The sequence below is a fragment of the Callorhinchus milii genome, unplaced genomic scaffold, assembly GCF_018977255.1.
Source record: "Callorhinchus milii isolate IMCB2004 unplaced genomic scaffold, IMCB_Cmil_1.0 Scaffold13, whole genome shotgun sequence".
NCBI lineage: Eukaryota > Metazoa > Chordata > Chondrichthyes > Chimaeriformes > Callorhinchidae > Callorhinchus > Callorhinchus milii.
The window spans coordinates 11809682-11835738 of record NW_024704754.1 but is presented as its reverse complement, the minus strand read 5'-3'; the positions used below and the strand labels follow the sequence as shown (position 1 = coordinate 11835738).

The following is a 26057-nucleotide window of genomic DNA, read 5'->3' as shown; positions in this document are numbered from 1 at the left end:
TTTTGTAGAAAGAGTAACCAAATTGTAAGAACATCCTACGTATATTCTGTGAAGCGCTTTGATACGTCTTGAAGATATGATAAGGCACCGTGTCAAATACGAGGATTATTACATTGCAATAAAAGACCAGGATGGAAATGATTTAGCGTAATACACTCAAATCCTTTTTGCTTTTGCACCCATTCTTTTCAAAATTTTGGTTCCATTTATGTTTCTGAAAGTAACATGACCCCAAACTGTGTTTTTGAGCATTAAAGCGTTTGTATATTTTACCAATAATAATTGATTGGTGGGTTAACAGCAGTTGTTTATCTTTTCTCTGGTATCACTGTAACGTTCACCCACAAAATACAGTTACTCTATAGTATATCCTGTGAAGTGCTTTGAGACAGCCTCCCAACAGGAAAAGAGCTACACCAAATGTAAGGAATATTATTATTGTTTTAATTATTACCACTGAAAAGAGATGCTCGTACAACATTGTGCTCCGTTGTTTGTTTCCTTCCTGTGTCTTAGGAGAGCTCTTTCCAGGTGATGGGTTAAACACACAACCAGTTTGAACCAGTATTTAATAAGCAGAACAGTTACAGAAAGGAAGTGAACAGGAGAGAGACAGTGGCGTTTTACACTTGCATTAGAATTGTACTTTATAAAGGGTGGTTACTTATCTAAGAGCATTATTTCTTACCATCTCAATTTCTAAGTCTATCATCTTCTGGTGTAGTGCAGCCTCGGTTCCTTCTATCTGCTGCAGCCACTGGGGAAGGATATAGCACTGTTAATGCTTAATGCATGGAACTGAGAAACTGGACTAAATGCAGGCATTGGTCAATGGCTGCGCTGGGACTAAGTTACACTCTAAACCACACAAGTAATTTGTTTGGACCATGGATTTACAGAGGAAAAGGTATCAGACAATTCCACACAGAACCACTAGAGGGCACATATTAACTTTCAGAATTTTATTAAATGAGATACAAATGTGTGTAGAAGGCACCACACCCAGAATGTTATCATTTTGATAAAATCCATTTATGATTCAAAAAGTTAAGTAGACTATGCAAATGTTACGCTGAGATGTCAACATGATGGAGACTCATTAACGTAAGAAATATATCTGTGAAAAATTGGCGTGGACAACCAGGCAGACACCTGGAATCATATTTTACTTTTTAACTCACTGCAATAAATAAATAAAGAAAAGATCTTTGAATGAAAGGCGTGGCATACCTTTTCAGCTAGAGAGAGCACCGTGCTTGCCTGGATGATGGCAACTTGCTCTTCATTTCTCAAATTCTTGAAAGAAAGTGATCAGAGACACATATCTTACTAAAATCAGAAACATTCATCTGAAAAGGAGCATCCATGTGACTAAGCAGTTATAAACTCTCCAATATTTCTTGGCCACAGGCCAATTAAAAGTTGAAATACTGCCAAATACTGTAAAATTCTGTAGTTATTTTCTTTAGAATTGCAAAGTGATTGTGAAAAACTGAGATGTATTTAAAAAAGGCCAATTTATCACAGGAAGCAATACTTTAGAAGGCAAAATATAGTTAGCCGGTTCTATCATATAATTAAAAATCATCATTTAAGACTCCAGCTTCCTCTGGTGCTATGGTTACATATGGCAAATCCAATTTCTGCCTCAATAGATTAGTATCAGGTTTTGAACAATGCGGTTAATATTACCGCTCCTCTTTGTAATAATGGATCTCAGGCAGGGTTTTAAATCACCCAATTATCAGTTGAGATGTAAAGCAGAAATCCCAAGGTTTTTGCCTTTAGGACGTTTTTCAGGGAAGAGAGCATGAAATGGAGATGCCTTGCATTGCTCCAGTATGCCTCCTAACTGCCAGATCAGTAGGTGCAGGGTAGAGAGTTGGGAGCACCTGATTACTGGAATATATGGTAGGATACATCTTGTTGCCTCATATGGTGCCTGTCCATTTCAATACCTTCCTCTTTCACTGTGCTTTAGGTCATCCTCCCACAACCACTCTCCTTGCCCTCCAACCCTCTTGATTCCAATCCCTAGCTCGGGTGCAAATTCTTGACCTTCCAGCGCTTTGGGACGTCCTCCCGACGTGAAAGATGCAATGTAAATGCAATTCGTCATTGTTGTTGTAGAATGAAACCATCACCAAGACATCAGTTTCCCTGTCCGAGATTGACCAAATGTGTTCCTCTTGGTGTTGAAATCAGCTAACTCACAGGTCAAGAGTCACAGCAGAAACCCTCTGGTCTGTATGGCTCAATGCTGCATCAGGTGTTAACATTATGTAATCAGCCATCAAGAGAGCTCAAAACAATTCTTTTGAATTAAGGTCCATCCCATTTGAGAGTTTGAACTATGATCATAAAGAAAAATAATTTTCTACTGAGAGTTCTGTAGATACAGAATTTATACTACCAATGTTTCATTGTGAATGCACTCTGAGAAAAGCCGCCTACCCCATTGTCGCCCAGGATGTCCAGTTGTTTTATAAGCTCAGGGATACAAACATCCTGCAAAATAAGTGATGACAAGAGTTAGCAACTTAGAAGAAAGAAGCTAGCATTAAAACTGTCTCAAAATTTTTCCCAGTAATTACTGCCCAGTGTAGAGACTGTTTCTCATCTGCAAAATCCAACAGCCCTTCGAGCAACCAAAGTCCCACAAACATCCAGAAAGCGAATGGTCTGGAACAGGGATGGCCAACTTATGGCCCACGGATCACAAGCGTAAAATAGTCACCTGGGTGGCCCCAAATTGGCCCTCCCTTGTCTGGAGGAATGCTGACCACGGCATCGAAAGAAGCTTCTTTTTGCAATAGTATCATGGGATTTTAACATCCACCTGAACAGGCAGAGATGCTATCTCAGTTTAATGTTTCATCCAAATGTCAAATGTAGTTGTCCCCAGTTGCTTACTATAATGTCCTCCTAGACTGTGAGTTTACGCCTCAGTCTGTTACTTGAACCCAAAACCTATTTTGTGTGATAGGCGCTATATAAATTCAAATCAGTGTTATTATAGCCTTCTGACCAGGAGGCAAGAGTGCTACCAACTGAGCCAAACTGTTGAACTAGCCCAATCTATCAACCAGATTAAACTATGATAAAGTGCTTGAACCTAATAGCAGTATGATCCCCATATTGTGTGTCTGACATCTATTGATCTGGGTTGACTGATTCGATGAACACGATTGTGAAAACTGCCACCAAGCGCGAGGGATATATTGGGATACACTAATCCAATCACTATGTGTTGGAGAGATAATGACCTAGACAACAACAACAACAACAAAATTACATTTGTATAGCCCGTTTCACATCAGAAGGACGTCCCAAGGCCCTGGACAGTCAGTGTTTCAGATCCGAGCTGGGGATCGGGATCAGGGAGGTGGAGGGTGGGGGGGAAGGAGGGTGATCGAAGGCACTGTCAAAGGGCAGGGTCTTGAGATGGGACTTGAAGGAGACAAGGGAGGGGACAAGGCAGAGGGACTGTGGGACTGAGCTCCAGAGAGTGGGGGCAGAGTGGCTGAAGACTCCCCTGCCAATGGTGATTGGGCGAAATGGGGGACATGAAGCAGGCTGAGTGGAGGGAGCAGGCAGGTTGGTAGGGGCTTAGGAGTTTGCAGAGGTAGTGGGGAGCAAGGCCATGGAGGGCTTTGAAGGTGAGGACCAGGATCTTGAAGTGTATTCTCTGTGTGATGGGAAGCCACTGGAGTCGGACATGAGAGTGATAGGGTCTGGAGCCTGGTGCGGGAGAGGACACGGCTACAGAGATCTGGATGATCTGCAGCCTATGGAGGGAGGAATTGGGGAGGCCGACAATTGGGGAGTTTGCATAGTCAAGCCTCGATGTAATGAAAGCGTGCATGAGGGTTTCGGCGGCCTGCGGCGTGAGATGATGGTGGAGCCGGCGATGTTGCGGAGGTGGGGGAAGGCAGAGCGGGTCATGGCACAGATGTGGGACAGAAAGGAAAGTTGAGGGTCAAACAAGATGCCAAGGTTCCGGACTGGCTTAGTAAAGTGGAGTGGGCATCCAAGGATGGTGATGCTGTCAGCGCCTGAGGTGTGGAGGCGCTAACGGGAGCCAATCAGGAGGGCCTCGGACTTGTGGACGTTCAACTAAAGAAAGTTAGCTTTCATCCAGGACTTGATGTCTGACAGACATTTTGTCAGGATATCAGTGGTCCTGAAGTCAAGGGTGGAGGCAGAGAGATAGAGTTGGGTGTCATGCGCATACATGTGGAAGTTGACCCCATGTCTGCGGATGATGTCATCAAGAGGGAGCATATAGATATTGAAGAGGGGACCAAGGCCAGAGCCCTGAGGAATGCCGCATGAGACGGTGCGGGGGCTTCAGGAGAAACCGTTTGTGGAGACGAAGTGGAGATGGTGTGAGAGGTAGGATCTGAATCATTCAAGGACAGAACCATGAAGGTTGAGGTGAGAGGAGAGGCGGTGGAGGAGGATAGAGTGTTACATGGTATTGAAGGCAGCAGAGGTCAAGGAAGACAAGGAGGCAGAGGGAACCTTGGTCACAAATGGACAGAATGTAATTTGTCACTTTGACCAAAGCTGTTTCTGTGCTATGGGCAGCACGGAAATCTGATTGGAGGGGTTCGTGAAGGGAGTGGCGGGAAAGGAAGGAGCAAAGCTGGGAAGCCACGATTCATTCCAGGACCTTGGAAAGGAAAGGGAGGTTGGAGATGGGGGGTAGTTTGAGAGCAGGAATGGGTCCACGGAGAGTTTTTTAAGGATAGGAGCATGGCTGAAAACCCTCATGATCTTGACCTAAGCACTTCACTTCAGTTTAAGATCCACTTTCGATGCCCGCCACCTTCTAGCCTCTCCCTACCTCTGCAATCTATCAACACCTTACCAATCTTTCTGCTCTCTTCACTCGGCAGGCACTGGTTTGCTCCATGTAGCTCACCCCGCCTGCCCCATTATTCATGGTCAGGCCTTCATCCTTTCTGTCCCCACCCTCTGAAAGTCCCTTTGTCTCTCGTTTGCTTGGCTCCTTCAAGACCCATCTTAAGACCTTCCTCCTTGACCGTGCCTTCGACCCCCCAACCCCCTTGACCCCCCACAAATCTTGATTCCAACCCCAGTTCGGGTACAAACCCTTCACTGTCCAGCGCATTGGGGCATCATCATTGGGACATGAAAGGCACTCAATAAATGCGATTTGTTGTTGTTGTTGTATCAATGAAGGGATTATCCGAACACCAAATAACATGAATAGAAACGTTTTCAAAGGCTAAAAAAGTTAGAATGTACATACTTAAAATCTATTTAAAGGTGTAACACATTCTTTGGTACCACTCCAAACTCAGAACCATTCACTGTTCTCAGGAATTAAACTCATTAATATAACCCTTGTAAGTACTGTAGCATCAAAGCTGACCGTGTTGGTTAATAATGTATAAACAAACCACAGAAAATCCAATAAAACTGCTTCACACACACTGTAATTATTAAACACGGTGTATCGCACAGATCAATGCACAAGTGTTAGATATGTTATGAACTAATGTAGCAATAAAGGGTAATACAGGAAAACCTCATTATAGGGCTGGGTCCAGGGTCTTAGCGGCCATGTGACAAATAAGGTGCAAAATAATGACTGACGTTTCGGTCGTCAGGTTGCCTCTAACATCACTTGCTGTGTATTGCACATGCTCACTGTGCACAGGAAGCTCCACTCTTCCACACTTGGTTCATTCGCCTACAAATGCAGTCATATATCCTGTGAAGAGCTTTGAGACATCGTCTCGATATGAAAGGCGCTGTATCAAACACAAGGATTATTATTACAATAATAAGTAATGTTAGCAGCACTTCCTGTGCATTCACAGGCGGCAGGAACTGCCATCAGCACAGTATAGTATGCAGGCAGTGACTTGACAATCTGGCAGAAGCTGGGTGTTCATTATCACAATAATAATAATAATCCTTGCATTTGATATAGCGCTTTTCACGTCGGGAGGACGTCCCAAAGCGCTTCACAGAACACACTGTAAAGTGAATTGACTGTATATTTGTGGGCGAACGCGGCAGCCAATTGTGCACAGCAATGTCCCACAGACAGTCGTAGATTGAAAATGACCAATTTATTATTGTTTGTTTTGGAGGGATTATTATTACAATGGATCTGGGCTATACCTAAAACAACATGGTATAGAATCATAGAATTATACAGCACAGAAGGATGCTATTTGGCCTATCGTGTCTGTGTGGGCTCTTTGAAAAGAGCTTCCAAATCAATCCCACTCCCCCGCTCTCTCCCCATAGCCCTGCAAACTTGTCCTCCCCAAGAGCGGAGACCCTATAACGGAGTTCCACATTAACCAGTACAATCTATATTCTACTGTGTATGATACGTTAGGAAAACTGTACAGGTCAGAAGAACTGGGTTACCTCAATCTGTCTCAAGGTGGAACAACATTCAGATTAAAGGGAGTGTTGGTAAAATTCTAAAAATTGTAATAAAATCCTAAAACTAACTCCCTTTTTTTCAGCTTTCAACATGGTACTGACATTAGGAAGCAGGAAGGAAAGTAAATACCATGAGTAAATGGCTGCTAGCGAGTACCATAATTTTATACTGAGGTTAACACTAATAAGTCGCAGATCTTGAATTCATAAAGGTAAGATTTTTTAAAAATGGATCATACCGCATCATGTTTTAATGATGTGAATAATAATAATAATAATCCTTGCATTTGATATAGCGCTTTTCACGTCGGGAGGACGTCCCAAAGCGCTTCACAGAACACACCTTAAAGTGAATTGACTGTATATTTGTGGGCGAATGCGGCAGCCAATTACGCACAGCAATGTCCCACAAACAGTCGTAGATTGAAAATGACCAATTTTATTATTGTTTTTGGTTTTTGGAGGGATTATTATTAGGCGCGTGGAGTAAGGAAACTTGCCCAAGGTTTTGCCCTGCATGGAATTGAACTCAGGTCTCTTGCTTGCAAAGCAAATGCTCTAACCACTGAGCTACAGGACTCACAGTATACAGTATAGCAAGAGGATGTGGCACACCTACCTTCACACCTTCCTGCATGCAGTAGATCTGAAGAGCGCTTACACCGTCAGAGAAAGGCGTGATCTGGAGGTTAAAAGCAGGAGATCGTCGCTCCCTCTCCTAAGAAGAAAGAAAAACTCACATTTTATTGTGTTTTAACATATTGAAACATCTGCAGGTAATTACTATCAAGTACCAAACAGCTATGGTGAATGATTCATTTATTTGAGGGATTATTAGCCAGGATATAATACCTAATCTGTAATCCTTGAATTTGTTATAGCACTTTTTATGATGGGAGAATGTCTCAAAGCGCTTCAAGGGATTTACTGTGAAGTGTAGTGACTGCATATTTTGTTTACAAGCATAGCAGCCAATTTGTACTCAATAATGTGGCACAAACAGGACACCGCAAGAACCTTCCCCCCACCCCACCCTTTCCAAAAGTGTTGAGATTTTAAACATTCGACTGACAGGCTTCAGTTTACACCACATCTGCCATTACTCTCTCCGCTAAACACAGTGAATCATGCTCTGGCGCAATTGGTTGCTGCATTTCCCCCACAAAATATACAGTAAATTCACTTTACAGTATATTCTGTGAAGCACTTTGAGACGTCTCGAAGACGTGATGAGGCACTATATCAAAGGCAAGGATTATTATTATTATTGAATCTTAAGAATTTTCCACAATTCAAGACAAAATAATCTTAGAAACTAATGCTAGGTTGAATTTCAGGGCTAAGCTTCCCCTGAATAAACACGATTTGATAAATCAATTTCAGAGAAACAAGGTTTATAATTTATATTATTACTCCAATTTTTCCCTCTTCCTACCCACCATTTGACTGCTCTACTATTTGTACTTATATACTTATGTACTTATGACTCTAGTAAAAGTTAGATAGAAATTCAGTTCAGTTTCCAGGACTTGAAAAGACCACTGCGGTCTATCCATCCAATCCCAAAGTAAAACAATAGTCCTACACTAATCTATCTCATTCCTATCAATCACTTTCTGTAACAAACAGCTACCTAATTCCCTCATAAATTTACTGACAGAATGTCCCTCCAGTAACTTCTTGGATAATCTATATCCTAAAGTAAACCTCACTTAAGTCACACCAGTTGGAACCATACATTTAATATGACTTATGTATGAGTTATGTCAAACTTGCATAGAATATAAACTTTTGAACCTGATTTGGGCAGGTAGATTTGCAGATATCCTTGTCTCTTGGCTGTTTTTAACCAATCAAATCCCAATTTATGGTTGACTGATCCAAGCTGAGAAGCAACAAGAAGCTTACCAGACTTACCAGCAATGGAATATTACATGGTTTTAGCTGGTTAAGCTCCAGCAGTTGTACAAGCTCTGGGGTCCCCAATCCTTGGCTCTTGCCAACCTTCACTTAAACTGAGCAGGATGAAATAGGATACTTCGCTCTGAGGATTCCTGTAAATCGTTGATTCTAAATCCTTGTAAAACCTTCCCCATAGCTCCCTGATAGAAGGTTCTCTTACTTCCAGTTCCAGGATGCGGAATTCTAACAGCTCATTCTGGTCCCGGGAATCCTGAACTTCCTGGTGTAGTCGACTGACTTCAATCTCCAATTTATCAATCTGTAGGAAACAAGGATTAAAATAATGTGATTATAACACTTACACATCTATCTTTTAATGCTTTGTGTTTTGCATCGTATGAATCAGCAACTAAACTTTACAGTAAATCCTGTCAGACCCTTTGAGACATTATTCAAGAGCTTTGAGATACTCCGTGCATGAAGGGCAACAACAACAAATTACATTTGTATAGTTCCTTTCACATCGGGAGGACATCCTGGGCCCTGGACAGTCAGGGATTTGGACCCGAACAGGGATTGGGATCGGAGGGAGTGAAGGGCAGGGACAGTATGGGTAGGAGGGTGGCCGAATGCACATTCAAAGAGGAGGGTCTTGAGATGTGCTTTGAAGGAGGCAAGAGAGGGGGCAAGAGAAAGGGACTGAGTTCCACATAGTAGGGGCAGAGAAGCTGAAGGCCTGACAGCCAATGGTGGGGAGGGCCAGGCGGGGGACATGGAGCAGGCAGAGCCTGTTGAGCATAATAATAAGCATAGGGAGCAGACGGGTTGATATGGGGTTAGCAGGGTTAGTAGGCACTATATAAATGAAATAATATAAGTAAGTTGTTGCTGTTGTGAAAGGCACTTTATTAAATGAAAGACTTATTATTTATTTCTAGAGAGTATATTCATTATCAAACATTGTTTGCATCCGCAAAATGGTGCAAAAATGTGTCTGAATTCATCATCGTACCAATTGTTCCAACAATACTTTTGAGAAAAATAGTAATTTAAAATAACTGAAAAACAACAACAACAACAAGATTCCATTTATAAAGCGCCTTTCACGTCAGAAGGACGTCCCAAGGCGCTGCACAGTTGGGTCATGACCCGAGCAGGGGGGAAATGGTCAGGGTGAGGGGAGGGGAGGGAGCGAGGAGGGGGGAAATGGTGAGGGGAGGAATGGGAGGGAGCGAGAAGGGGGAAGAGAGTCGAGAGGGGAGCTGAAGGCTCGGTCGAAGAGAAAGGTTTTGAGACCGGCCTTGAAGGAGGAGAGGGAGGAAGCAAGGCGAAGGCACTGGGGGATGGAGTTCCAGAGCCTCGGGGCTGAGAGGCTGAAGGCCCGACCACCGATGGTAGGGCAATTGGAGCAAGGGACGTGGAGCAGACCGGAGCCGGAGGAACGGAGGGTACAGGCAGGTAGGTAGGGGGATAGTAGGTTGGAGAGGTAGGAGGGAGCGAGGCCGTGAATGGCCTTGTAGGTGAGGATGAGGATCTTGAAATCAATCCTCTGGGAGATGGGGAGCCAGTGGAGGGAGCGAGGGTGGGAGTGATGTGGTCCCGGTGCCTGGTGCGGGACAGTACACGAGCTGCAGAGTTCTGAATAACCTGCAGTGTGGAGGGAGGTGGCGGGAAGGCCGACGAGGAGAGAGTTCCCATAGTCCAGCCTTGAGGTGACAAAGGCGTGGACCAGGGTTTCAGCAGTACATTCAAAAGTACATTATTTTCAAAGTGCTTCACTTATTGACTTAATTTGAAGTGGAGTGAGTAGGAAAATTCAGCAGTTAACCTGTGCCAGGAGTTTCCCACAATCGACAATGGGATTGATCAATTAAACTATTGTGTTTTTTGGATGAAATTGGATGAGAGATGTATTAGGCCACAAGATGAGGAAAAGTCTTTGTTATTTCATACTGACCTATGCTGTTCTCCATGCTGGCTCACAATGAGTTTCTGATACCTGCTATTCACCTATGAGGGCTCAAACCTGTGCTTGTTGGATGTCTAATGGCTAACTAGTGACTATTCTCCTGGGTGGGGGGGAGTGGTAGCAAGGATGGGCTTGAGCTGGCTCCAAGGTAACATGTCTGACAACGAAATATCAGAATTAAAATCAATCTTTTATGGTAGTCTCGATAGTCCAGTTCCTGAACCAGGCAGATCCATAGTATTCCAAGATACTAAAGACAGACCAGCCAGCCTGCTTAATTGGCAAGTCTTGGACAGTGGATAAATCATGGGGGGAGGGAATTCTTCCCAATTGGCTCCTGTTACCCCTGCAAAATAAAGCCCTAACACAGAGAGTGTTTCAAGCTGGACAAGTAATGAGAAGCTTATCATACAATGCTCAAATGGAAACTATGTAGTTTCAGCTGGTTAAACCATAGAAGTGACCTGAAAGCACACTCTGGGGTGCCCAAGTCTTGGTCCCTGCCAATCCTGCACCTAATACTTTGCGGAATTAGATAAACAGCAGGTCTCCCTCCAAGAAGGGAGTACATACTAATTCGAGACAAAGGGAAATTTCCATATGTAGGTGGTTTGTTTGCTTGTTTTCATTCTGCAAATTGTTTGGTCACCACACAAAAGAGGTGAAACAGCACACTAGTCTCCAAATTTACAGAATAAAATTAGAGAGCAAAGACATGCTATTTTTAATATGCAAATATTGAATCTACTGTACCATCTGTTAAGGGCACTAGATATATTAAGCACATGCAATAATCTTTACATTTAACACAGTATCTATAACAAAATACTTCCAGGTATTTGTAGGCAACTGCACCAGCCATTTTGCGCACAGCAAAGCCGAACAAACAACTGGAGGCAAGTGCTGCCAACTAAACCAAGCTGATACATTTGCTGACACTTCGCACAATATTTGAAACCTACCGCCCAGCAATTCCGGTTAACAGAAGCGGTGAGACTTTTATTGTAAAGAATGTTAAAAGTAAAGTTTTTCACAATTAAAAAAAACTCAAAACTTTCAAAATGAAATAATGAAGGATTTAAAGAAAACCGCAACAACAACTTGCATCTACCCCTCACATAGGGCAGACCCTAGAGTGCCTGATTGTGGCACAGCACAAAGCTGAGCCGGGGGGAAGATGAAGTGACAGTAAGCACGGTTGAAAAGGAAGGTCTTCAGGCGCAACCTAAAGATAGGGAAGGAGGGGGCAAGGCAGAGGGATTGAGAGAGAGAGTTCCAGAGTTTCGGGGCATAGTGGCTGAAAGTGCTGTCACCAACGATAGAACGGAGGGCACGAGGGACAAGCACTTGGGGTTATGCAGATTAATCACTCAGAGTACCTTGTCTGAAAGCTCCTGATTTCTTTTCATGAACAGTTGCTTTTCTTCAACCCATTTTGAATCCTATGGTAGAAAACAGAAAAAGTTCAGAGTCTCATTGAAGAGCTACAGTGGTCTCATAACGGTTGTGTTGGCTTGAATAGAGCTGCGAGGGGAGGTGAGTGTTGCCTGTTGATAGTTATTGAATGGGAAGAAATTAGCATTTTTTAAAAATATGTTAATTAATGCAATGAATAAGCTCTGTAACAAAGCAAATTTCATCCCTTCAATTCCTATTTAATCTCCTTCAACAAACTGCCCATTTTTATCAGCTTTCGCTAAGCAAGAATGACTTCACGTACTTCCCAACAATGATAGGGATCACAGTGCAGGAGGAGAAAGAAGGTTTAAGAGGATTGAACAAAGGCATGGTGAAAGAGGTTTCTATGTTTTTAAGATGGTTTTGAAGAAGCAGAGGACACAAGGCAAAGCGATTTAAGAGTTAGACCTCAGCTAGAGCACTGTGTTCATTTCTGGGCACCAAAGGAGATTTACCAGGATGGTACCAGGAATGAGGGGCTTCAGTTATCAGAAGAGGTTAGAGAAGCTAGGATTATTCTCCTTGGAGCAGAGAAGATTAAGAGGAGACTTAATAGAAGTTTTCAAAATTATGAGGGGATTTAATAGGGTGAATAAGGAGAAACTATTTCCACTGGCGGGTGGGTCGGTAACTCGAGGACACTGATTTAAAATAGTTGCTAATAGAAACAGAGAGGAGGTGAGGAGAAATGTTTTCACACAGCGAGTTGTTTGGAAATACACAGCCTGAAAGGGTGGTGGAAACCGATTCGATAGCAACTTTTAAGAGAGAAGTAGATAATTATTTGGGGAGGACAAGTTTGCAGGGCTATGGGGAGAGAGCAATGGAATGGAATTAATTTGGACAGCTCTTTTCAAAGAGCCGGCACAGCCAATTCTATGATTCTATGAGAGTGAATTCCAGTGGATGAGACAGTAATGGCTGAAAGCTCAACTACCCATAGTGTAATGGAGGAGGTGAGGAACAAGCAATGTAGCTGAGTTGGAAGAGCTGGGCAATAGAATCGGGCTTACCTGTCCTTTCTGAGCCAAAGCTTTTTCTAGGTCATCAATTTTGGCTTTGTACCTGAGAACTTCTGCTTGCAGTTGCTCATGAGCCTGTTGACATCAAGAAAATAGTCTCATGCTACTTGGAATCAATGATTTACAAGTGCGGAAATAGGAACTAAAATTTAAAGCACGTTTTCCTAAATATAGAACTTGAGACACAGTAAGAATGAATTTTGTATTACTATCTTGAGTAAGCTAGATTTTCAACAAATATAATTTAAAGCCACACGAGGGGATTAATTTCATTTCCAAGTTGTCACCACATCAAGATAATCTCCAAGAAACACACCATTCTGAGTGGTTTGGCCTGTGAGCAGAGACTGGAAAAGTGGGGCATATTCTGCTGGAACAAAGAAAGTTGAATGATGACCTAATAGATGTCTTTAAAATTATGAGGAGTTTTGATAGTCAAAAGGCAGAAATTGTTTCCATAGTTGGTGAGCCAGTGAGTAAAGATAAGATAGTTACCAATTAAATCAATAAAAGGGAAATAGAGAAATAGCTACAACAGAGTAAGCTAGGGGGATGTGGGGAAAGGGGAGGTTAATTGGACTGAAAGGATTGCTCTTAAAAAAGCCAGCAAGACATGATGGGCCGAAAGCCCTTCTGTGCTGTAGATTTCAACTATGAAAGTGTGTCATGTCAAACCACATGATGCGACTCCAAAACAATCGCAAAGTGTTCTGGCGCAGAGTGACATGTGTCTGGAAGAAGTCCCTATTCCGGAGTCATTATTAAGGAATCCTATTATGAATCATCACAATTTAAACCTCAATGTGACCTTATTTTTATCTGGGGCCAAACACTGTGACTTGGGTTAACATAACTTTGCATAAATGTCAAGTCAAACAAAGTGTCGGGGCCCAGCAAACCACCCTCACCACTGACTTGATTTTTCTATTTTAAAATGTATTAATAATTAAAATTTTCCAGATGAAATGACCACTGTCCCTAAAAATATCATGACTATTTAAATCAAAAACGTGATGATGTATTAAAAGAAAAAATAATTGCACTTTAAACGTAGGGTATAGATCTCAGTGGGTCAAGGTCAGCAATTAAAGTAACATAATTGATAGCAGTGCAAATACTGATAAAAAAGAGCAAAGCGGATTACTTTTCCTAAAGTGGGGTTTGTAAGCATTGTAGATAAAATACAAAAATTGGCAAGTGTAGAAGTATGAAAAATTATTAATTCTTTTAGTTTCCCTCAAATTTTATTCCCCTATTCCCACAGATGAGCAGCTTTGCAGAATAAGCTACTTGCGAATGTACTTAATGCAACAGTTAATTACAATCGGATATGCACTGTACTTATGAAAGGATTTAAGGTTCTAGAACTTAAGCATAAGAATGGATGATCACACAGATTATAGAACAAAAGCAACTTTTTCACCTTTGCTTCACGTTCAGCATCCAGGATGCCTCCGGTCTGCTCCTGTAGTAGTGCGTACGCCCTCTGCATAGCCTGGTACTCCCTCGTTAACTGCCTGAAACGTAGTTCAGATTCTTCTGCTGCCAAACTCTTAAAGTGAATAGAACGTGAATCAGCCTTTTGCTCGGTACCACGATTAGAGCAACCTTTAAACTACAAAAGCATTACAGCCATCAGAAGTCACTTTGTACAATCCATTGTTTTGTTAATACACATAAAATGCCCCCTGAAAAGCGTGTCCTACATTTCAAAACGTTACAAGAGCAATTTGGATGTGAACGCTTTCATTTGAAATCATCCTTTCAGAATGTCCACGTTTACATCTTCTCAGCATAAAATCACCCTGTTTCTTGCAGGAGACCAGCAACATGGTATCATCCATCTTTCCTGATAACCTGTTCTAGCCATCAATACCCCACCATCCCTCCCCCACCACCCCTGGTGTAACAACAACAACTTGCATTTATATAGTGCCCCTCACACAGGGTAGTGTCCCAGAGAGTCACATTGTGTTATCCATTCTGTAATTGTCCTTCACACCTCTGAATCTATACCCTCTTATCTTGCTGCCATAACGGATCTGAAGCTACCGTTCTGGGTTAATTTTCTACATTTCATTTAACATTTCAGATATCTCCATAAAACACCCTCTGATACCTGTCTTTTCAAGGCTGAAGAACCCTACCTTATCTCGATTGTTTCTACAAGACTCCTCAAATGTTGTTATCAAGTATATACAATAAGAAATGTTCTACAAGTCATTTTATGAAATAAGATGGAAATGCTACAGAAATACCGCTGTCTGCCAGTCATTGATAAATCGTGAGTCATGTGATTGTTTTTTATATGAGTCAACTAGCTGTAAAGCAATGATTAGTGAGAACACATTTTGTCAGAGAGGGCAGAAGCTAACAATTATTGAGGAATGTGGAAGTGACCTGGAAAAGATACTTCACTTCATTGTCTGTACTTAGCATTATGTTAAGCTATTTTCTGGGGCAGAGGATATAATACACACTGGGGTCTGGATGTATTTGGCAACTTCTTGTTAAGGACTATGGAAAAACAGCTTTTAAATTACGACTGATTTTAAGAACGTTTCAAAATTTAATGCAATCTTGAATGTTAAGACACTGGTTTTAAGAATAAGAACATGAGGCATTTCGTGCCAATGAAGACAAATTCACTTTGAGGCTTAAGTATTAAATACAGGACTGTCACCAGAGAGTGCTGCACATTTTGAATATGATAGGATCTTTTATATGTCGGGATAATAATAATAATCCTTGCATTTAATAATAGCAACTTATCATTTAGTCTAGACACCTGAAAGAGCTTCATAGGATTTTACTGTAAATTGTGTATTTGAGAAGGTGAAAGTGGCAGCCAATTTGCGCAGCAAAATCCTACAAACAGCCAAGAAGTGAACATCCAATTGTAGCTGGGAGACTGTTGGCCAGGACACTGGGACAAACTCCTTTTTCTTTTCAAATAGTGCCACGGGATCTTTAAATTTCACCTGAACAGGTAGATGGGATCTCTGTTTAACGTCTCATCTGAAGGACAGCACTTGCCTCAAGGCAGTGCTCACCCTACACCCACCAGCACTGAATTAGAGTGCCAGCCTCAACTCGATATCCTAACTGATGGCTTGAACTCACAATCTTCTGTCACAGAGGTGAGAGTGTTAGTTACCAAGTGAGCAAGGCTGACCCCTCATCTTACGTGATAATCTTAAATTACAGGTTGATTGCATTACTTAGCAGTTCCTCTGATTTAAGAACAGCGGTAATGACAGCAAAGTTTAATAAACTGTTTTCTAACCCCAGTTTCTGAAAGCAAGCCCAAACTGCTGTTTCACTTGTGATCAAGTAAAATAAAGCCCACTCCTTCAGGATAGAAATTAACAATTGAACAAAAGAACAAAAAATACTGGGGTAAGTGCTCAGGTAATTCCAATGATGACAACAGCATAATCAACAACAATTTACATTTATATCGTGCCCTTCTTATGGCATAGCGAGAGATAGCCAAGTCTGAAACAAAGTCAATTTTATGTTTAAAATTAGGCTTGTTTTTCGAGTTATATTTTAGACCCTGGTACATGTCCCAGAATGGTGTGAGGTATCTTACATTGTTCAGCACCTCAAGCAAGTGTTTTATAACTCATTAACGCATTAGTTTCACAGCACACAAAATTGAATGAAAACTCCACAACTTCTCAGTGGGGCTGAAACTGTGCTTAAAGTATAAAATAATCTTTGCAATTGACTTATCAGGCTGTTGAAATGTCTTAAAGTGTTTCATAGGATTTTACTGTGAAGTGTAGTGACTGTATTTGCAGCAAATAAGTCAGCTAATTTGCATAGCAATGTCCTACAAATGTATTCAGTAAACTCCTGATAAATCATCGTTCCAAGGGAAAAGGGCTCAGTGACCCGAGTGGTGAGTTAGGCATAAATAAATGCGGGTAGGACATTGATCCTTAGGAACTGCATCCCACAGTCCCTTTGCCTGTTTGCCCCCTCCCTTGCCTGCTTCAAGGTCCGTCTCAAGACCTTACTCCTTGACCTTGCCTTCAGGCACCTTCCTACTCCCAAACTTCCTGCTCTCCAACTCTCCTGATCCCAACCCCCAGCTTTTGTACAAATCATTGACTGTCCAGCACCTTGGGATGTCCTCCCGACATGAAAGACACTATATAAATTTAATTTGTTGTTGTTGTTGTTAACAGGATGATGACTCAAGAGGTAGTGACAGGTTAACAGAGTCATCAGGAGTTTACTGTAGATGATCTAAGATGATCTAAGCTTCAGTGCTGTCTGTCAGCTGAACCTTCAGATTGGCTGTGATTCACTGACTGTTGTTAGTATTTCATGCAGGTCAGTGAAGTTCTGATCTTTTAAATGATAAAACAGCCTCAATTTCATATTGATAGTATCCTGTGTAAGAGACTATGTCATTTTGGATGAATTATACAACAAGTATCACCTCACATATGATACAAGGTACCAATTTCGAATGGATTAAGATAGTACCTTTAACAGGGTCCTGGAAGCTTGTGACCCAAATCTCCAAACTGAGCATTTTGTACCCCATAACCCCAGTAGGAAATGGATTGAGATGCCAGTTAAAATTTAGTTATTACCAGAATAAAGAGGCCTGCACAGTGTTCGGGTTCCTCCTTTTAGGCCAAAACAGTAACTGTGCGACATTCCTCTTTTTGCAGTGGGAGAAGGGGAGAAATTTATAATAATAATACTCTTTGTATTTGATATAGCACCTTATCACATCTTTGAGACGTCTCAAAGCGCTTCACAGAATATACTGTGGTAGACTTTCAGGAGTAACTTGGGCCAGGGGCAGTCTTGAGTTTATATGACTTGATATGACCTAATTTCTTGAGTCAGTCAGTCTGAGTTGGCCATTGTGTCCTCTGTGGCTGACTGTTGTGAACTATAAATAAAACGTTCCTTTCAGTCCTTGACTCTCATAACTCGTTTTGTTTTATGCAGTTTACTCACTTCGTTCAAGTCGTCCTCTGGTGTTGCTGGGGTTCTGTCCGTTCTGTATGAAGCCAAGGATGAGGTTTCTGAATCCATTGATTCTTCATCGAATCCAAAACACGTCTCCACCACGTGCCTCTATGTGGATAACAAAAACACATCCCAAATAAGTGAAACGCTCCATTCTCCACCTCTTTCTAAGCAAATGAATAAAAGAAAAACTATCTGTGCATAAATCTGCAATGAACCTCTAGGCACTGGGTATATTTCAGTAAGTTAGACATTAAAGGCACACAGATATGGTATTGCTTTCTATTGCTGTGAATGAGAGCAAAGCAGGCTTACACGACCAGCACGTACAGCATCTGTGACGAGAGTCTGAAATTCGTAGGAAATCAGGTCATGCAGGTTTTTTTGTGTTTTGCATCAAGCAAATACACCAGCCGTGTGGAGCACTTGATGCTGCTACTACAGGGATTAGATTTTTTTTTTGGAATGGAGGAGTGAATGAGAGGCTAGCTCCCTGCTCACTTTTAGGAGAGAGATTAAAACTAATTTTGGAGATTTGCTTTTAAAGATATTTCCCATCATTCTGTCCAGATTATTCCTTAGAATTCTACTGCGTGGAAAAGAAAGAAGAAAATAAGGGATATGGCGTAGTTGTGTACCTATCCTAGGTGTGAATTACATTCTCTCAGTGCATAGTGGGTGGGTGGAAAGGGAAGAGGCACATATAACTGCCAATTGTTTCCAGGGGACGACATAAACTGTTCAACTCTTCAGACAATCTTACCATTGTGTTGCCCAATATCAACTCGCGTTAATTACCTTGATATGCTTTGTACTTCTTCTGTGCCTCTTGCGACGCAGCAATCTTTCTCGGTCCTATAAAACGGGGAAACGTGAAACATAGTGGTGATGTGGGCAACACCGCATCAGAAGTGTTTAGGGTCTTTTCTCAGGCAAAAACAAACAGAACAAATATACAGCTTAATATCCACAAACACCATCCTCTAGGCAGTTCTGCCCCACTTTGACATTTGTGAGATTGGCGAAAGAATTTATAAATGGCAATCTAAAATCTCATGAGCTCATCCCAGGAGCTCTGCTCAGACACCGATCCTTAGCTCTGACTCATGTAAAGTCAATGTGTGAGTTCCAGGGTATCAGCTGCAAAATGTGGGATTCATTATTTACTAATCCTTTTACCAATCTAGTAAGCTAGACATCAATATTGTGGTTGATACAGTGCCTGGTGCACACCAACACTTCAGAGGCTGTTATATCTTCAGTTTTTAACCCTGGGAAAAGTGAAGAGTTTTTATATTGTTCAAAATGAACAATATGCTATCTGTTAAAATAATTGGAGTCAACTTCCACCGATAAGGGTTAAAACGCAAGTGTAGACATAAGTGAGAAAAGCTGCCTTCCTAATTTTTGATATTGCTGCAATATATTCAATATGGAAATACCACTTAAACCCTTAAAGGATTTTTCACTTGCACATATGATTCACACACACACACCAATATTAAGTGAATGGACAAGTGAAAAATACAATTCCTACTCCATCAAATCAATTCCTTAGTATTTGGGATAAGTGTTTTTGCATCTAACTTCTGGCGATTGGGAGGTGTAGAGGACAACTGCCCGCTTGCCCTTACTGACCGATTAAGGCATGAAATTCCACCAACTCTTAGCCTGTAAGATCATTTTGTCTTAAAATTTTAAAACTAGTTAAATTAAAAAGTTCATTTGGAACCGGTCCTTCGTAAGAAATGCCTTAAAAAATTAAGACTGAATCCAGGAATTTTTATCAATTGTTATAAATATTACGACAAAATATTTTATGGACTAAGACAAGGTGAAAGTTGGGGCCTCGGTTAGAACATTTACAATAAAACTGCATGTGGAATATCACAAAGCAGCACAGCAGTGAGGGCTCACTCACCCTCGTCAAGTCATCGATGATATTCTGCTGTTCGAGAACCTGAAGTTTTAAAAATTCTATTTCTTGCTCTTCATGGGCCTGGTCCAGGTCGTTCAAGGAGCGTAATTTTTTTAGAGGTGGGTGCAAGCCAATCTTGTCTTTCTATGATGAAAAATAGTAAAAAAGAGGCATTTGGATGAAGTGACTTTTGACTTTTAGTTCATATTGACCTGGAAAGACCTTTCTTAGCTTTGGCCAAATAGAAAATGACATATGAAGCCATCAGGGAACCTGAATTTGTTTGTTTGTTTAGGCTTAATTTGTGTCACTTTCTAAAAATAAGTTTGGGCTGGTTCTTTTGCTCTGTATCTGATGATCACTTGTAGACTCCAGGATGATTCGTGGAACAGAGCAAACATTCTCCCCCTCAGTCATATATCTCAATTCATTGAAAACATTGGTTATGGGGGGAGGAGGGCTAGAATTGGGTACCACTCTCGCCTTTGGTTCAGAGGTTGTGAGTTCAAGCACTACATTGGGAATTGAGCTCTTAGTCTAAGCTGGCATTCTTTCCAATAAAACATTCGCTTGACAGTAATTATCTGTGAAGCACTTTGAGCTGTCCCTGAGAAAGATTTTTAAAGGTGCTATAAAAGTGCATATTCTTTCAAGCAAAAAGCTCAAATCATGGCGTAAGCAAACCTTGTTGTTACATAAGTGGCAAAGCAGCTGAAAAGGAGAGCTGTGGGGACAAAGGTTTCATCCTATGATGTTTGGCAAACAAGCAAATAGTTGATTGTTGAAGCATGAAGAAAAGGTTAAAAGGCAAATTCACATCGGTAACATGTAGCTAAGGCCATTAGAGAACATTTTGCCTCAGTGTCAACAAGGCTTTCATACACAACATTAAAAGAGTATGATTGCCCTTTAGTAAAACAAAATATCACACCTGTCACAAAACCAACACTTAATGTGATGAGTGATCAGAACATTTTTTTAGTAAAGCAATCCTTCACTGTTTCTCTGCATTTTCATAACCGGTTGCAATTGTTAATCACAGTGACACATCAACAACAACAACGACAAGATTCCATTTATAAAGCGCCTTTCACGTCAGGAGGACGTCCCAAGGCGCTGCACAGTTGGGTCATGACCCGAGCAGGGGGGAAATGGTCAGGGTGAGGGGAGGGAAGGGAGGGAGCAAGGAGGGGGGAAATGGTCAGGGTGAGGAGAGGGAAGGGAGGGAGCGAGGAGGGGGGAAATGGTGAGGGTGAGTGGTGGGAAGGGAGGGAGCAAGGAGGGGGGAAATGGTCAGGGTGAGGGGAGGGAGGGAGCGAGGAGGGGGGAAATGGTCAGGGTGAGGGGAGGGAAGGGAGGGAGCGAGGAGGGGGGAAATGGTGAGGGTGAGGGGAGGGAAGGGAGGGAGGGAGCAAGGAGGGGGGAAATGGTCAGGGTGAGGGGAGGGAAGGGAGGGAGCGAGGAGGGGGAAGAGAGTCGAGAGGGGAGCTGAAGGCACGGTCGAAGAGAAAGGTTTTGAGACCGGCCTTGAAGGAGGAGGGAGGAGGCGGCGAAGGCACTGGGGGATGGAGTTCCAGAGCCTGGGGGCTGAGAGGCTGAAGGCCCGGCCACCGATGGTAGGGCGGTTGGGGCGGGGGACGTGGAGCAGACCAGAGCCAGAGGAACGGTAGGTAGGTAGGCAGGTAGGTAGGGTATAATTCAAGAAGCACTAATCTGGATTATTCCATCAGGCTATTTACAGGTAATCATTCTCCTGTCCCAAAGCACCAATTTCAATGCACATTGGAGGGAAATGGTAGATGCTTAGCATCTAATGTTACTCTAGTTTCACCGATAAATATTTACCAACTGCATGAGGAATTTAGCTCTCTGCCTAAACCACTGTAATTATTATTATAGCTTTCAATAAACTGTAAACAAAAGCTGCTGCCCAGAGTGAAACTCAGGCTGAGTGACCCAGAAATGGCAGTACTGATCACCCTTCTGTGCTGTGTGGCTGATCTCAGCCAAGGTGTTGGTACGGCACAATAATAATAATAATAATAATAATAATCCTTGCATTTGATATAGCGCTTTTAACGTCGGGAGGACGTCCCAAAGCGCTTCACAGAACACACTGTAAAGTGAATTGACTGTATAATTGTGGGCGAACGCGGCAGCCAATTGCGCACAGCAATGTCCCACAAACAGTCGTAGATTGAAAATGACCAATTTATTATTGTTTTTGGTTTTGGAGGGATTATTATTAGGCTCTGTGTGGAGTAAGGAAACTTGCCCAAGGTTTCGCCCTCTGCCTGGAATTGAACTCAGGTCTCTCGCTTGCAAAGCGAGTGCTCTAACCACTGAGCTACAGGACTCCAAATTACTGTCATTGGCCTTGAGTAACAGAAGTTGCATCAACTGCAGATCCAGAATTCCTGCTCCTGATCACTATCTAAGGACTCCTAAGGTGTTATGTACGTGAATGCCAAGTGAGGACCAGATCAAGTAAGACTCTCCAAGGGCGAAATAATAATAATAAACTTTGCATTTGATATAGTGTTTTATCACGTCTTCGAGATGTCTCAAAGCACTTCACAGAATATACTGTAAAGTGAATTGACTGTAGATTTTGTGGGCGAAACGCGACAGTCAATTGCGCACAGCAGTTTCGACAAACAGTTGTAGATTGAGTGACCAAATTATTTATTTGTTTATTTATTTATTTGGAGGGATTATTACCCCCAGAAAAGCAATCCACCAATCAACTAACAACCCGGTTTCTACTTACTGCTAGGAAAACAGAGATGTGTGGAGTAAAGAAACTTGCCTAATGTTTTACCCTGCCCGGGAATTGAACCCAGATCCTCTCATCTGCGAGGCGAGTGCTCTAACCAATATGCTTCAGGACTCCAAATAAAGAAGACTTTAAACAGAAATAAAGAGGAATTAGGTAATCATATACAGCCTCCAAAAGTCTTCTTTTGGAGTTCATGGGCCTGATAGGCTTTACGAACACCAAACCATATGTGTTTTGGGCTCAATAATTTGGGGTAATCGTGGAGTTCTGTAACGTAGTGGTTAGAGCGCTCACCTCGCAAGCGAGAGGACCTGGGTTCTATTCCCGGGTAGGTCAGGTCAGGGTATAACCTTAAGCAAGTTTTCTTACTCCACACACACTTCTGTTTACCTTGCAGTAAGTAGGAATCTGCATGTTAATCGATTGGCGGATTGCTTTCCAGGGAATAATAATTCCTCCCCCAAAAAAACACTGTAATAAACTGGACATTCAATCCACGACTTTTTGTGGGTCACCTTTGCATGCAATTGGCTGCTGCGTTTCGCCCACAAAATACACAGTCACTACATATTCTGTGAAGCGCTTTGAGACGTCTCGACGACGTGATAAGGCACCGTATCAAATGCAAGGATTATTATTATTGTTATTGGGGATACGTGGATAGTCATATAATCATATAGCCATCTTGTAATTAGTTTTTATAATTGTACAGAGGTGAAGCAAGTGTAAGTGTCTGAAATTACCATCTCAGCATTCTCTCTGGTCAGTGATTTGAGTTTCTCCTCCATCCGCTGCAAGGACTGAGTCAAGTCATCATTTCTCTTGCTGAGGCACTTGTTCTTTTCCAGGAGAGGTTTATATTGTTTTTCAGCTTCGCGGATTCGCTTCAGCTGGGGAAACATGAATTAAAGTTAATTTAGCTTGACCTCTTGTTTTCTTACCAGATGCCACACACCAGCAACATGTCCTGAGGCACTACACATAGTTCCAAATGCTCAGCGCTGTCAACTTGTGGTCCCATAGGGCTCTTTGAATCAATAACCTGTTATAGTGATTGAGCAAATTCAGCCAATATACTTCAATACAACCAAAACACTATTACATCAGTGTTCGGAAGCAGACTAGTACTGATGCTGATTGTGATGGAAGAATCTCAATATTTCTACGTGCAAGGTAAGAGCTAAAAACAAGTTATGTTTCACTGACAACCTAAATTGTGAATTAAAAAAAGCCGTAGAATTCAGATTTAATTTGTACATTTATTCCCAAGGCTGTTGGTTTCAATGAAATTTATAAATGATAAGACATTTAGAACCATTGAGTGCAGTGGACATATAATTCCCTTGAGTGATTCTGTGGTGGATTAAGTCAATGAAATATTTGCCTCATTGCTCACGTGGGGCCTTGCTCCTCCTGTTCATTCCAATGCCAGCTTTTCATACACTGATCTGACACCATTTGTAGGGTAAAACATGCTCTGTTGTCTCATGCTAGTGTGCTTTTCAATCCACATTAAAACATCCCACAAGGAAGATACAAAAAAGGTTCGCTAGCATAAGCCAACAACTGGATTTTATTGTGAGATTAACGAGTATAAACTCAGCCTTGTTTATTTGGCAGCACTCTCACCCTCGGAGTCAGAGGGGTTGTGGGCAAGTCCATGTCAGGATTTAAGGTCATAGTCTAAATTGATATCAATATTTATTAATATTAATATTCTTTCCTGTAAAACAAGCTGCATGGCATCAATAAAAGATTCCCCACTTTGTCGCATTAAAGACAATCCCAAGTCAAATGAGTATTATTTTCTAGGTAGTAATTCATTAGGTACAGGTAACTGCCCAGGGGAATGATAGAATGTCCACCAATCCATGTCAGTACCTGCTGTAGTCATAGTTAAATTCTGTTGTTTTCTCTTACCACCAATATTTTATATCTTTTAAAAGCCTGCAAAATACAGAGCTCAGAAAGCTAAACAATATTTCTTGATATTACCTGGTTTCATCTATAACCCACAAAAATATACATACTTTACAGTGTATTCTGTGAAGTGTTTTGAGACGTCTCAAATATGTGAAAAGGCGCTATATCAAATGCAGGATTATTATTATTATTATAGTCTAGGATGATACTTCAGTACCATACTGGGGGAGTGCTAAATTATAAGAAGTACCATTTTACAGATGAAACATGAAACATATACACCTGTTTAGGAGGATGATAAAGAACACATGGTATGGCACTATTTGAAAAGAGAAGGGATTTTTTTCCAGTGTCCAGACTAATTGATTATTCACCTCATGTTTGTTTTGTGGGGTAAATGGCTGCTGTGTTTGCCCTCAAAAAGAACTATTGACTACACTTGACAATATTCAAGTTTTGTAGCTCAGTGGTTAGAGCACTCGCCTTGCAAGTGAGACACCTGGGTTCAATTCCAGGCAGAGGGCAAAGCCTTGGGCAAGTTTCCTTACTCCACACAGAGCCTAATAATAATCCCTCCAAAACAAAAAAACAATAATAAATTGGTCATTTTCAATCCACGACTGTTTGTGGGACACTGCTGTGCGTAATTGGCTGCCGCGTTTCGCCCACAAATATACAATCAATTCACTTTACAGCATATTCTGTGAAGCGCTTTGAGACGTCTAGAAGACGTGGAAAGTGCTATATCAAATGCAAGGATTATTATCATTATTATTATTTTATTATATTATTATTATTTAATTATTATTATTATTTACATGTCAAGCACAATTGAGATATTATGTGATAATCACCAGTTCATTCCTTTCATCCACCAGCAATGTGTTCCTGTCTTCCAGCTTGCGAATGGTTGAATTAAGGTCTGCTACTTTGCGTTGGTTTCTCCGTAAATCCTGTGAATCAGAAAAGTTACATGAAATATTGTATTGCAAAGTAAGGACTGAGGACAGGAAGCTATGTTTGCCCACAAAACACACACTTCGCTTCGCTTTGGGGCATCCTCCTGACATGAAAAGGTACCATACCAAATGTAAGGATTATGATTATTGCTCCAACTCAGAGGGCAATGCTAAAAAAAACTTGTTCACAATAAGGCAAAACATCTGGTGAGGATACATAACTAGAGTTAGTGTATATTGTGATCTTTTTAATCACAGAATGTTGTGCAATTGGAAATTATGTGATTGACATATATTTGGAGGGTGAGAAAAGTCCACAGTTCTATACTTTCTGGAATTAGGTAAGCAGGATGTGTTCCTGTAGGGAGAGAGTTCACACTCCATTCAAATAAATATCGTTGGAATTTCCATGTGTAGGTGGGAAACGTGGAACTCTGCTTGGTTTGGATATTCTTAAGCATGGTGAAAGGGTATCCGCATGTGTCTGACACCCAGCTGACAAAAAACACTTTACTTCGTTCTGCTGGGAGCAGAGAGCCCAGCAGAGCAAGGATGTACCTGAGTGAGGACAGAACAGAGAGTGAGAGAGATGCATAATTATAAAATATATATATTCATATTAAATTATAAAATAATGTAAAACATGTCTGGGAATATGGCAGGGCAGCTGAGACCGGTTGCCTGCACAATGGGTGCT

The 26057-nt window shown here is 41.6% G+C and overlaps 1 protein-coding gene across 1 annotated transcript in view; it reads right to left on the bottom strand.

Moving 5' to 3' along the window:
- jakmip2 (janus kinase and microtubule interacting protein 2) overlaps positions 1 to 26057 on the bottom strand; it is a 96964-nt gene that overhangs the window by 5668 nt on the left and 65239 nt on the right. Inside the window, exons 5-17 of the mRNA XM_007891387.2 lie at positions 25256 to 25354; positions 23222 to 23368; positions 19703 to 19843; positions 18580 to 18636; positions 17770 to 17889; positions 14207 to 14335; positions 12775 to 12858; positions 11683 to 11745; positions 8555 to 8653; positions 7052 to 7150; positions 2455 to 2508; positions 1231 to 1296; positions 689 to 757 (exon numbers count right to left, since the gene is read on the bottom strand). Of these exons, the coding sequence (XP_007889578.1) occupies positions 689 to 757; positions 1231 to 1296; positions 2455 to 2508; positions 7052 to 7150; positions 8555 to 8653; positions 11683 to 11745; positions 12775 to 12858; positions 14207 to 14335; positions 17770 to 17889; positions 18580 to 18636; positions 19703 to 19843; positions 23222 to 23368; positions 25256 to 25354 (1227 nt within the window). The remainder of the gene's footprint in view (positions 1 to 688; positions 758 to 1230; positions 1297 to 2454; positions 2509 to 7051; positions 7151 to 8554; positions 8654 to 11682; positions 11746 to 12774; positions 12859 to 14206; positions 14336 to 17769; positions 17890 to 18579; positions 18637 to 19702; positions 19844 to 23221; positions 23369 to 25255; positions 25355 to 26057) is intronic.